The sequence below is a fragment of the Siphateles boraxobius genome, unplaced genomic scaffold (genome assembly GCF_051911475.1).
Source record: "Siphateles boraxobius isolate OS27281-9 unplaced genomic scaffold, OSU_SipBor_1 41, whole genome shotgun sequence".
In the NCBI taxonomy this organism is placed as follows: domain Eukaryota; kingdom Metazoa; phylum Chordata; class Actinopteri; order Cypriniformes; family Leuciscidae; genus Siphateles; species Siphateles boraxobius.
In genome coordinates, this window is record NW_027509042.1 from 38,572,616 (window position 1) to 38,586,689 (window position 14,074).

The 14,074-nt window shown below is 37.9% G+C and overlaps 1 protein-coding gene across 1 annotated transcript; it reads left to right on the forward strand.

The window, feature by feature from the left end:
• Positions 1–10,060: 10,060 nt before the first annotated feature.
• fzd7b (frizzled class receptor 7b) lies at positions 10,061–13,922 on the forward strand. Its single transcript, XM_077199530.1, has 2 exons — positions 10,061–10,427; positions 11,435–13,922. Exon 2 carries the CDS (start codon positions 11,435–11,437, stop codon positions 13,082–13,084), a length of 1,650 nt encoding a protein of 549 aa, XP_077055645.1. The 5' UTR covers positions 10,061–10,427; the 3' UTR covers positions 13,085–13,922.
• The last annotated feature ends 152 nt before the right edge of the window (positions 13,923–14,074 follow it).

Here is a 14,074-nt window from a genome sequence, read left to right on the forward strand (position 1 = left end):
TGAATAAATACCGTAAAAACGACATCGGTAAGGGTAGGGTAGGCAATTTTCAAAACACATGAACGCGAACAGCAGGGAGCAACAGCAGCGTTAAATCTCATGTCTCAAAGCACATAACATTACAAAGGTACCGTCTGACTGCTGCAAATTAATTTCAGCGTTGATAGTGTTGCCATTGAAACATAAATTCAAGTCACAGGTTTCCATCTGTTATGGTGTAAACGCAGCATTAGCTCGTTGTTTTGGATCTGGAGGAACTGTAAAAGGCGGCTGCTGTTTCGGTGTTCTGTGACTAACTCCTGTCTAACTACACATGCCATGAAACATGCCGATGATGTGTAATGTCTGCGTGAGCCGGTGCATGGAGTTATGCAAATACAAATGTTGACAGGCAGGTAGGACAGCGTGTCATTGCATTCAGACCGAATTCAATGATTGGACTAACATTTTGTGGTCCTACGCATTCAGACGATATATACATATAAATACATTTCGATCACTTAACTTAGTGATTGCAATTAGGATGAAAAGAGACTGGAACAAAAATGTTTCACCTACCGTCCCTGGGTTTGTGGTAGTTCAGTTCCAGAAGGCGTAGGAACCAATTAGTTGTTTACTTCACCTATTGCCAATGAACAAAACACTTTACCCATGTTCCTCCAGGGGACCACCTGAGGGAAGGATTGGTAGTTTTAACCTGTAAAAAGACAAATTGTACAAAAATTAATAATTGCTTAAACGGTGGGTAGAAAAAATATAGTGTCTTTAAAAATTATAAAAAATTTTTTTTTAATTTTTACAGTATATTTTTACTCTAAAATGTAAATGGATCTGATATAGTTTTTTACATTTTGCTCATAAATATACAATTATTACTGGAACAGTTTCCTCCAGTTTACTATTAGTAGCCTATATGGTCCACTTAGAAGCTTTTGGTAAGTAACCACCCATTTCCACAAGAAGATACCACCTGATCTGACCGCCATGCAGGCTACAGACCGACCACAGTTTGTTTTGTTTTATGGCTGAATCTGAAATCGACGATACAACAAACAATGAATGTTCCAGTTCTTCGGTCATTATGCTAACCATCCATTAAACACACTACAAATGAAGGGACTACAAAAGTGATGCGAAACACGTAACAACATAATGACAACAAAAAAAAAACGTTGGTTCAAATGAGGATTGTATTTTCATTGTGCTGTTTAAGGTGTGTTGTGTAACTTTTGTATGAAGATAGTACGAAGCGAAACTTCCTTTCTGGTTATGAAAGCTCTGAATGGGCAACACAATGTTCCAACAAGCTCTCAAGATATCGAATTTCATTTAAACCTGAAGGGCTTTATACACACACACACACAGTCTACACACAGGAAGATCAAACCTCTCTGTCTTTCTTTTTATCCTCCAGCCTTATTGCGTCTATCATTTACTATCTGGATCTGTTGAAATGCAGCACTCATGCAGTTCCTTCACCAGCCACGACGGGGCGCCCTATTTCGCACAAATTCACCCAACAGCAGAACGACTATCCACGCCGGTGATATTTGTTACAAGGGATCAGTTAAACAAACATCATGTATTTTCTGTTTCTCTAGCGCTGATTTTGTATGTTGGTTGCAAACATCAAATATAAATACAATATTCTCTTAAATTTAAATATTGTATTATTAAAATGTTGCTTAACCTATAATCTCAAGGTTATTTTTTGGCATCAGTGGTTCCATGAAGATCCTTTAACATCCATAAAACCTTTCCATTGCACAAAAGGTTCTTTAAAGGTTCTAGAAGAAACATTTTTTGGTTTCTTTGGTCCTTTACGTTGTTACAATATAGCTTGCCATTAAACAACATGGCATGTTGTCACAATAGGTCAATATGTTTTCAGTTCACTGTATGAGTTTCCTTACCTAAGGCAATAGAGAAATCTTAAATCAACTTTTTTTTTTTTTTTTGCTAGGACTTTAAGGTAAATAAACACACCATGAGAAATGTTAACTTGAATAAAAATGGTAACAACTACTCTTGGACTTCTCCATAGACATTTTAGTGTCCTACACCTTCTCCCTAAAGCTGAATTCAGCAAGTCTGTTAAATGTATGTTTCCATCACGGGAGTCAGTGGGTGGAGAGAGTTTTGACGGAGTGATTCAAGGCCATGAAATGAAAAGCTGAGAGCTCAGATGGTCTCTCTCAGTATGTATTTTCCAAGGCTTAACTCACTCTGATGTGGTCTTGTTAACGTTACTGCAGCGCCAGCAAGGTTTTATATGGGTTTATGATATTAATTAAGCACAAGGTCATAAGACCGCCGTAGGTAAAGTAGAAACTATTAAATGCTTACTGATGTCGGTAAAGCTCTGACAGATATAAAATAGTATAGGCCTGTATAAACACTCATACAAGCCAAAAACGTCACACAAGAGCACTCTAACAAACATTCACTCATAAAGTGTGCACAATACAGTGTCGGAGATCCATTACTCACAGCTAAATTAAAGCGATCTGCGATCATGCACATACTCGTTTCACATCTGAGTGTTTAAGTGTGCAATTTGAGGAGAGTCAGTTCCAGTTTATTCCGACAGACACACAGGATCCCTAAGTACAAAGAACAAAAATGAATCTGCCGTCTGTCTCCAGTGTTCAGGCATCTCATCCGATATCCTGATGATTTGAGAATGCATGAGGACATTCCATTTAAACCATTCATCTGTCATCACCCACTCCACCCACTGAAGGATACTGAATAACTACTGTTATCTGCAGTCTAACACCCTGAGCTCTCCTCTGAGCTCCTTAAAACACTCTCTCCACTTAAAAATGATTTGTTAGAGGGGAAAAGAAAACTTAAGTTAAATCCTCAGTAGATGTCCATATTCGAGTCCTTAATGGAAATCTTATCAATCCAACATCAGATCGATTACTTACAATTATTCCAAGGCTGCCTGGCAACAACTAAAAAAATACTTTAGCTTTGGCAACACTTAGCAACCAGTAAGAGTATGCAACAACTGCTTAGCAACAAACAAAAAAATTTTTTTTGTAACACAAGAACACCAAAGCAATGCCCTAGTAACTGCCCAACGACACCCTACCAACCACTCAAAACACTAGTAAGATCTTAGTAACCCCCTCAGAACATCATTGCAACTATAGCAGAGCTATATGAAACAACAAAAAAATAGTTTTCTGTGATTTTGCCAAGTAAGACATGTTCCTGGTTCAATATAATTAGTTGATCCTGGAACAACATTCCTCTATGAAGATTTAGTCCTCCTAACCATATTCCTAACCCTAAACTAACCCCACCCATAACTAATCCTTAAAATCAGAAATGATGAATAATAACACTGATGTAGAAGCACCTAACTCTGGTTGTAAGCCTAAACTTGATATAAACTGTAAACTTGGCCCTCAAATCTGAATGGTTGATTGGAATATTGTTCCAGGATCAACAAAGATATTGATTCAGGAACATGTTGCACTTGGTTCACCGTCAGTCAATGGTGTTCATGTAGCATGATGCTAACAATGGCAATGTCAAGGGTTCAATTCATGGACTGAAAAAAAAGTGCAAATTGCTTTGAAAAAAAGTCTGCTATCTATTTATTCACTATCATCAATTTTATGTTATGGAAAAACAAATCAAATGCCCATAACAGGCAATATGAAATGACAAAGGCGCTAAATCATGAATGTGATGTGTCAGGATTTTGCATTAGGCTTTTACATTGAGGATAAACATGAGAAAGGCATGTGGCCGGTTTGGTAACATTTCAAGGTTGCAGTAGCATTTGTTTGGCAGCATGTGTAGCTTAGGAAGGCGACTGTGAAGTGTGAGAGAGTGTTTCGGGTTCTGTGCGTGTGTGGTCTCTCTCGGCTTTTGTAGCTCTCTCTGTTTATTCATGGCTCCTCAAACACATGCAAGAGACAGCTGTTACGCCCAATCTCCATGCAGGCCTCACAAGCCTGGGGCTGGATTTAAACACACCAGCCAGATAGGTGTCACTGTATTAAGGGTGGGGAGTGAGGTTTTGTGGGAGCTGTCACAACCCTTTTTACGGTTAATTGCAGTATGTAAGGGGATAGACAGATGTATTTGTGAAGTACAGCTATGTTTGGAATATTCCATCAAAACAGTCTTGAATTTTTCATTCTTTGATTAAAATGGCCTTGAATCAATTCAAAAGTCTCTTTTTTAATGGGAGGGGGGAACTTTAAGAGACACTATCACTACTTTATTACCTTGTGCAACTATCTGGAATCTTATAAAACACTGGCTTTTTTCTTATTGAGCATATTTTCTTCTTACCCTCCTCCCCATCCCACTCTGCTCTTTATTTCCTGTCTTCCTCTCCTCCCTGCTCCATGTGAGATTGAGTCTTCAAACAATAAATCCCTCTGCCTGCTCATTTAATCTGCATATCACTCTTCCATTGACTATTATCAACAAAATAGCCACCCATACTTAGCATGCAAATTATCTAGTTATTTGGAGAAAGAGAGAGAAAGAATGAGGCCCAGTGGGGGGTCTACTGGAGGAGTGTGGGTTTCCTTTAACATAATGGGATTTCAACAGGGGGAAGGGGGTTATTGTCTTTAGGCAGCTCATTGAAACCCTTACACTTTTTGGTTTTGTTGATAAGGTAAACCTGTTAAACTGTCAACTTTTGTCTCCAAAATGCGTACACATGCTACTTTCAAGCAATTGTTCACACTGCCAAACCACCTCTGACAACAGTTAAGTTGAGCACACCGGACATGTTTTAACAGTCAGAACTCGGAAGAAAGCTAAAAGGAATGTTCCAGGTTCAAAACAAGCTAAGCTCTATTTATTGATCAAGGCATTCAAGCGGAAATTAACAGCTCATGCAGAATTTTTCCTACAATTTTTTTTAAACTGTAAAGATTGTTCTAGGAGAAATAATTTAGTTACTCATCATCAGACTAAAGATTTTACGTGACATTGACACTTTACATAACAATAAAGACAAATTACTGCCTCTTTCTGAACCTTAAATGAACCTTAACAGAAACCAAACTTTTAAAGTGCAAACTTACTCAGTTCATGATTATGAGCTTTAATTTTTTCAAGGAAATTAATACTTTATTCAGCAACGATCCATTCAATTGATCAAAAGTGACAGTAAAATTGTTTAAAAAAATTATTTCAAATAAATGCTATTCTTTCGAACTTTCAGAGAATCCTGAAAAAAAAGTATGACCGTTCGTGAGCTTAGAATTATATGGTTCTATCTCCACTTTTGGTCGAAATTGAGTTTTTGACATAATCTTATCCATTAGGTGTTTATTAATGCCTGTGTGGTGTTATTTTTGTAAAAAAAAAATATTTTGTTAGTAGTTATTAATAAAATAAAAAGGTTCCATCTCACAAAACAGCAGGGATTTAAAAACTTTGATGCTCAATATCTCAGAACTACCCTAAACGGAGATAGAACTGTATAATTCTAAGCTCACGCGTTCCCACAAAAATATTAAGCAGCACAAGTATTTTTTAACAGTTTAAGTTTAAAAAAGAGTCAATGTTTCTTTAGCACCAAATCAGCATATTTGAATGATTTCTGAAGGATCATGTAGTAATGATGCTGAAAAAATCAGATTTTATCTTAAAATATATTATAATAAAAAACACATATTTTAAATGGACAACCTTTCACAATATGATTGTTTGCTGTATTTTAATAAAATAAATGGCCTCGGTGAGCATAAGAGACTTCTTCTAAAAACAATAAAGAAAAATATTACAGACCCCCAAAGTAGTGTAACTGATTCATGTAACGTGTAATGTAATATTCTACTCAATTTTGTCACTAATTTAAATTTCATTCTTTGTCGAAGTGTGTGCATTCAAAAAAAGATTAAACTGTATATAGCCCAACACTTTTTTACTCCAATCAGCATCTGATGTCTTTCCACATGTTACATCAGCAAAGCAACGCTGCCCCATCCTCCAGTTCTCCTTTACTCTGACCCATCAAGAATTCGGCTGTGTAGTTTGATATAGTATAGTTTACATTACATGGAAGTAGGGCAGCACATGGGGGACCAGGCCAGCCACGGCCACCACGAGGTACATCAAATGCACTGGAGGTATTAGGAAGGATTTTCCTGCTATATTAAGAACACAGACACAGGGCTCAGAGGAATGACACAAGAGAGGCCCAAACGCTACTTTTAGTGTCTCAGTTCATGCAAACATTACATTAATAAAATGAGAGAATGTGAAAATGTGAGAGATTTTGACAGAATGATCAAGAAATGCTTATTGAGGAGACTATGCCTTGTTTTTGTAAGCTGCACTTTGTCAAGAAAAAAAGAATTAATCAAGAAAGAGCAGGTAAATATGTGCTAAGTCTTATTGTGGAACACTTGTAGAAGTTGGCGAACTGAATGGGAAAGACTGGAAGTTCAGCAGAAGTACCAATACAAGATGCCAACATTTGCTCCTTTTAGATAAAGGCGTCTTTTAAATGCATTAATGTAAGACATTTTTATGGCATCCAATTTAATATGGCATAACCCATATATAAATATAATAAGCAGTACAAAAAAAACTATTTTTGGTCAAACAAAGCTTAAAAAGTAAGTAAATTGAAATGAAAATTAATCCAGACTCTGAATGAGGCTCAGAAAATAAACAGGACGCAGAGTAATATATATATATATATATCATTTTGATTTTCAGAATTTTATAGACAATTTATTTCCAAAACTAATTGAGCCATTTGATATGTTTTGAAATAAAAATAATTATGCATAGAAATTTTTATTTGCTTAAAAAAAATTGTCAGCATGCATAAGGTAAAAGAAATGCCCCTGAAAATTAATTCAAGGGTGAAAATATTACCTCTTAATAATAATAAAACAAAAGTAAAAAAAACTCTGACACTGCTCTGAATCCATTCGACTGCATCTAAGCACTAATCCGTGGTCAGTTTCAAGCCAACTGGAACGCTACTCTTTCCTGCATTCCTTCTTGATTCAGATTTTTAACACAACCACCCATTTAGAATGAACCTTCCCTGCGCTCGGTCATCAGAGAGCCGTTGATGAGGCGTATCAGCAGCAGGAGTGTGTAAATGTACTTTTCCTCTATTTGAGAGAAGATTCCCATTTGAGACCAGACCAAGTCAAATGTATACCAACCCATTAGCGGTGCTGTAAACTACACAGTCACAATGTTGCATGTGGTGTTTTTCTTGAACGGAGCTGCTCGGGTGCTAGTGTTTGACTTTCCTGGTCTGTTATCACTCGGACTCATGCACCAGAAGCAAGGAAATTAATGAAAGGACTTAACAATGACTGAAAAGCACCCCAGAAACAGCTGCACATTATGAAACACCTATTAGCATTCTTTTGTTAAGTAAGTGTGTATCCGAGAGATAGACTGTCACAGGCACACACTGAAGTATTATTCTGATGAACATTTTTCCCTATGTTAGTTTAATCACAGGTTTAAAAAAAATATTGCTGTACAGCAATGAATTGGATTATCGAGGATCGGGTCAGGTGAGTTAAGTTAATGAGCAGCTTAATTCAGATAACATTCGTATGGCAATCATGTGATTCACCCTAAAATGTGCGTTCAGGATGGGTGCATATTTCAACTTGTATAACATTATATTTCATTAACTCATATAATGTTACTATACCAATCTTGGACTAAAAAAATCAGATTTTTTCTTTAAAATGTACTGATAACCACCATACAAATAATAGATGGCAAAACAGAAAGTTGATGAATCAGAGTTCAAGGTAAAACATGGCCAATATTCTAATAGATGCACAGGGTCATACAAACCAAGACAAAACACCATCACATGACACTAAAATAATGGAATAATTAAAGGGGCTATAGGCATAAGAATTTCCATGTATTAATCGCTTTTTATTGCCAATATGTGAACAGCTTGTAACGAAACTCTAAAAACAAGACCTTTCTCGACTTCAGTTGTCTATGAAAGCCTGTAGACTGTGTACATTTTGTCATTATTTACTCACCCTCAAGTTGTTCCAAACCTGTATGAGTTTCACAAAAGAAGATATTCTGAAGAATATTGGTAATCAGATTGACGGTCGCCATAGTATTTTTTTTATGGAAGTCAATGGGTGCCGTCAATTGTCTGGTTACCAACATTGTTCAAAATATCTTCTTTTGTGTTCGACAGAAGAAAAAAACTCAAACAGGTTTGAAACAGCTTGAGGGTGAGTAAATGATGACAAAATGTTCATGTTTTGGAGAACTATCCCTTTAATGTAAGGGCCGTTAAATACATAAGCGTAAAAAAGCATAATACGTAAGTGGTGCGTGAGCAGCATGTGTCTATTGTGCTTTCACACTGGCAGCATTTCTAGTGTACAAGAATCACTAAATCTCTATACTGTGAAACAGGAGTTACTCTACACCGCATTAGATTTGCCCTTTGGTAAAGATATTTTTTATTTTACCATTCATTAAATTGAATTAGTTGTTATTTTAGCCTAAACAGATGTGAATTGCGTGAAGTGCCTCACCTCTCTCACACAGCAAAAGAAAACCAAATGCTTCTTTGGCACCATGAAAGCCACAATACAGTGTTAGGAACGACAAATTGTTGTCAGAGTGTGTGTGTGAGAGGGAAAAGAATGGAGAAGGAAAGGAGATAAACATTGAAGTAATTAGGTGTTAGATTTAGTTGCATTAGCCTATCTGAGTGTCTATGTCTTTCTTATGGCCTGGTGTAAAATCAAAAACACTTCTTCACTTTAATGTATTCTTAAAGACTACAAATGTCATATTTTGTTAAAAGATCTACAGAAAAGCATTTGAAACAGTACAGACTGCTCTACTCTCACATAATCAGTTTTCTTTTGAGGTCCAGAGTTCAAACTGCTCCTATAAAGATCAATGAATCAGTTTTAAGTGATATTGAATACTGTGTATTTGTGTCATTAATTCATGAGAAAGCAAAGAGATAAGTTAAAGGGAGACAAATGTTTGTAGACACTCCAAACTCCAAACATCCAAACTCCAAGAAATGTCAGAAATGTTGATAAGCAAAAAAGAACATAATGATAAACTTTAGAATCATTGATCGGGTTTATTTAAACTCTAATAAAGGATTGATTGCTATCAGATTCGTCAGGCACACATTAATGGAAAAATGGAAATACTATTTGAAGCATGTCTGAAAAATGCTTTGAATAATACTGTCTCGAAAGCATCTGTTATATGCCTTGCGTTTGGCTTAGACAGAAATTCTCAAAAAAAGAATATTGTAGTGTGTCACCATATGCTTTTGTGAGTTTTGTCCTGGTTTCATCATTATATGTTTCTGGCTGTATATAAATCTCCAAAGCTCACATACCACCTAGATTTATCAACAACTCTGAGCTATAAACATCCCCATAAATACAGCCATTACAGCAGGAGCATGTCATTGCTTTGGCCTATGGCTTTCAACCCGTCCTTGGCCAGCGTTTTCTCATAACAGATTTCTCATTTATCATAAATACACATGCACAGGCTTTCTGCCCATTTTCAGGTTACAAATCACCAAACTTAACATTTTCACAAGTTGAATGTCCTCTTATATTTGTTTGAGATTAATAATTCATTCCGGCTCCCACTTCATCACCAAATGGCTTTATGATGTATGTGGCAGAAATCACATTCAGTTGAGGAGTCACTGCGATAAATCTATTAGTTTAAAAACACAAGCATCTATTTCTAAAATTCTTGCACCAGAATCCCTAAAAAAAAAGACTGTCCCATTTAAATGGGACCAATTTTTGAAGACATTTTAAATCACCGTAGCAAAAAAAGTTTAGACTTTGAACCGAAGCATTATAACACTCATTTCACTTCGTCTCTATTAGCCTATTCCAGACATGCCTACATATTCATACATTTAAAATAAATGAAAAGAAATTAATTTAGGTGAGGAAGACACTCTAATCCCAGTATCCGAGCTTTTTTTCAGAAATATTCCTTCCGATCCAATAAGCAACGTTTCGTTAAGGAAAAACACATCTTCCTATTGGTCAGAAGGTTTGAGGTTTCAAGGCGCCCCGCGAGGAGGTCCTAGGGGCCTTGAATGAAGGGCCGCTTGAAACAGTTTTATCATTACTGTGTGGAGCAATGTGGAGTCATCGTATCAACTTTACAGAGATAGAGCTGCAGATTCAACAGGAGTGGCGGAGAAAGTTTCTTACATTGTTTTAAGGGAGAGGAGGGCCGAGCGTAAAAGGAGGCAGATGTTTGGAAATTCTGATGATGAAATATGTGGATGAGTCTCGAAAAAGGGGTCATGAATACCTGAACGCTAGACCGGAGGATAGTTTGTGACTCGTACGAGTGATCGGTCACGTCTGGAGGAATATCACATTGTTGCACAAGTTTCGCGAAACACCTAAATTCCAGTAAGTTTACATTTGTTTTGTGTTCGGTTTCCATGCGATAATAGATTAAGTTTGAGTTTTTTTAGGGCTTTACCTGTGTAGACAGGCAATTTATCTTACGACCTAGTCAGTGAAACATTCCTTTGTTTAAAAGTTTCCCCAAAAGTTATTTTCACACTTTTTCAATAAACTTATTACTACTATACGTTTTATGTTTGGTATTAATTTATTGCTACTAAGAAATCCAATAGTAACTTTTTAAATGGTTAATATTAATTTTTCGTTAGCGACAATTATTCCAGTATTGAATAGTGTTTATCTAATTATTCACTAATAATCACGGCATAGCCTACTAGTAACAGTAAGTTTTTAATTTGCTACTAATCACGAACCCCATTCTGACGTTGTAACTTTTCCATTGTTACTGGTAACAAATTGCAGATTTTGCTACTGAATTCTAGGGGGTGGTCTTTAAACTAGTAACAAAAAAATAGTACCCTAACTTTTTTTTAAATATGTAATGACTAGTCAGAATGGCTACTTTTTTATAGTTACAATAAAACATTTTACTTGTAAGATGGGTGTTACTCATGGTGTTACTAGAAACCTAGTACTCTGAGAAAACTGAGACTAGATACTAGTAAATTTGAATAGTTAAGCAAGCATTAAATACGAAGTACTAGTTCAACCTAATGAATAGTAAAGGTAAAATGGGTACTAGCAACAAATATAATGCATTGTTGTCAGAAGTGAATAGTTGCAATATAAACCCCCTCAGAATTTCCAATCCATTTGCTTCCAGTAACAATGTTAGAGTAGTTTCCGCTATTTGGATAACGATAAACTGAATAGATAATTTAGGAAATTATGCATTATTCAATGATTTGTTACTGGTGAAACTGTTAATGATAGTAGTCACTATTGGATGTCTTAATAGCAGTTAAAAGTACTAGAAACATAAAAATGGGTACAAGTTATTTGTGAGGAATAAATGTTAAAATGGTTTTCCATATTTCTGTGTTTTCCAGATGACAATCATGGCGGTATGCTACATGTTCATCACAACACTTCTCCTTGGACTGTGTTCAGCCCAGTATCACGGAGAGAAGGGTATTTCAACCCCAGATCACGGGTTCTGCCAGCCCATATCTATCCCCCTTTGCACAGACATTCAGTATAACCAAACTATCATGCCAAACCTCCTGGGACACACCAACCAGGAGGATGCAGGACTGGAGGTGCACCAGTTCTACCCCCTGGTCAAAGTTCAATGTTCTCAAGATTTGAAGTTTTTCCTCTGTTCCATGTACGCGCCAGTCTGTACAGTTCTAGAACAGGCCATTCCACCCTGTCGTTCCTTATGTGAGCGTGCAAGACAAGGATGCGAGGCCCTCATGAACAAGTTTGGCTTCCAGTGGCCCGAACGACTCCGCTGTGAGAACTTTCCCGTGCATGGAGCCGGAGAGATCTGTGTGGGACAGAACAAATCAGACCCCGACATCCCGACGACAGACCCCACGCCACATATACCAGACCCCTTCACTCCACGTGTGCATACGTCACGCCAAAGTCAGGCTTTCTCCTGCCCTCTTCAACTCTCAGTCCCTACCTACCTCAATTACCAGTTTTTGGGGGCGAAAAACTGTGGCGCCCCTTGCGAGCACAAACAACCCCATGGTCTGATGTACTTCAAGGAGGAAGAGGTCCGATTCGGTCGGCTCTGGGTGGGAATCTGGTCTATCCTGTGCTGTGTGAGTACCCTGTTCACGGTCCTCACTTACCTTGTGGATATGCGCCGGTTCCGTTACCCGGAACGCCCCATCATCTTCCTCTCTGGGTGTTACTTTATGGTGGCAGTGGCTTATGCAGCCGGGTTTTTGCTGGAGGACAAGGTGGTCTGCATTGACAAGTTCAAGGATGATGCGTATAGGACTGTGGCACAAGGAACTAAAAAGGAGGGCTGCACCATTCTCTTCATGATCCTGTATTTCTTTGGCATGGCCAGTTCAATCTGGTGGGTAATCCTATCTCTCACCTGGTTCCTTTCTGCTGGAATGAAATGGGGCCATGAAGCTATCGAAGCCAACTCTCAATATTTCCACCTAGCAGCATGGGCTGTCCCCGCTGTGAAGACCATCACTATCCTCGCCATGGGACAAGTGGATGGTGACCTGCTGACCGGCGTATGTTATGTGGGCATCTACAACGTTGACGCCCTACGTGGATTCGTCCTCGCCCCCCTCTTTGTTTACCTCTTCATCGGAACGTCTTTCCTTCTAGCTGGGTTTGTCTCGTTGTTCCGCATCCGTACCATTATGAAGCACGACGGCACCAAGACAGAGAAACTGGAGAAGTTGATGGTACGCATTGGCGTTTTCAGCGTCCTCTACACCGTTCCGGCTACCATCGTCATTGCATGTTACTTCTACGAACAGGCGTTCCGTGAGCAGTGGGAAAAAACCTGGCACATGCAGACATGCAAGCGCTTTGCCGTGCCGTGCCCGGCCAACAACTTTGCTCCCATGACGCCTGATTTCACTGTGTTCATGATCAAGTACCTCATGACTATGATTGTAGGAATCACGTCAGGATTCTGGATATGGTCTGGAAAAACACTACAGTCATGGCGAAGGTTTTACAAAAGGCTAGGCAACAACCAAGGGGAGACAACAGTGTGAACTGAACTTTGTGGACTGCATGTGAGAAAAACAGGTCAATATTGAAAGGAAACGTGAACTGCGATCAGGTCTCACATAGTACGTTGAACCATGCTGATGGTAAAAGACACTGTTGTGTGAGCCCAGCATGATTCTTCTCTCATTTAAAGCGACATGTATAAAGTGCCCAGACTTTGCCAACACTTTTGAAAGTACAACTCCAAAGAACATGCATTTCTCCAATGGAATACATTTCGAAAGGTTTTTAAGCCTTGGAAACCCTACTAATGATTTTTATGGAAAAGTTGGCATAACTCTTATCTTTTATACTGATGTGGGAACTTTAATGCTGACTTATCAGTTTACGCCGTGATTTCTTCACCCGACGGCGCCCAGAAATGTCTGCAATTTAGTCTTGTGCCTTGCAGTACTGATCAATTCCTGTTGTTGAATGAATGTCTCTCTTGTTTTGTTTTGTTTTTTACCACATTTTTGGTCATTTGCTCATAGATTACATATTTTAGTATCTGGTTGCACATGGCCATTTATTTAGATTTTAGAACTAGTTAAATGTAATGTTCTATGGTCATGAGTTGCTTATTCATCCATGTTGCCATATCAAGTCAGGTCTCATGAAGTAATTTAATATTCCGGCATTTTAAAGGCCTTAGCGGAGTGAAAGTGACTGACAGGATTAAAAATGTTTAGATGAGAGGTATGTACAGGAGGAAATGTTACCATATTTCACTATTTGTAAATATCACATTTCTGTCAAAAGATGTATGATGTATTTAAGCAGATTACTGTTGTTTAAAGGCCTTTTTCAATTTCACTTAATAAAGTGATTCGATTTTTAAAAGCTGCTTTCACTGGCTTGAATTTGTTTGCACAAATGGAGACTTGTCGTTGCCCTGACGACACTTTGATTTTCTCCCAAAACAGTTGTTAACAAGTAGTTGAAACTGATAGAAGCATAATTTACTACAACAACAGGCCTCAAGTGAGTAGCCC

Excerpts from the sequence above, each read along its gene's own strand:
- fzd7b (XM_077199530.1), top strand. The coding sequence starts at position 11,435 with ATGACAATCATGGCGGTATGCTACATGTTCATCACAACACTTCTCCTT.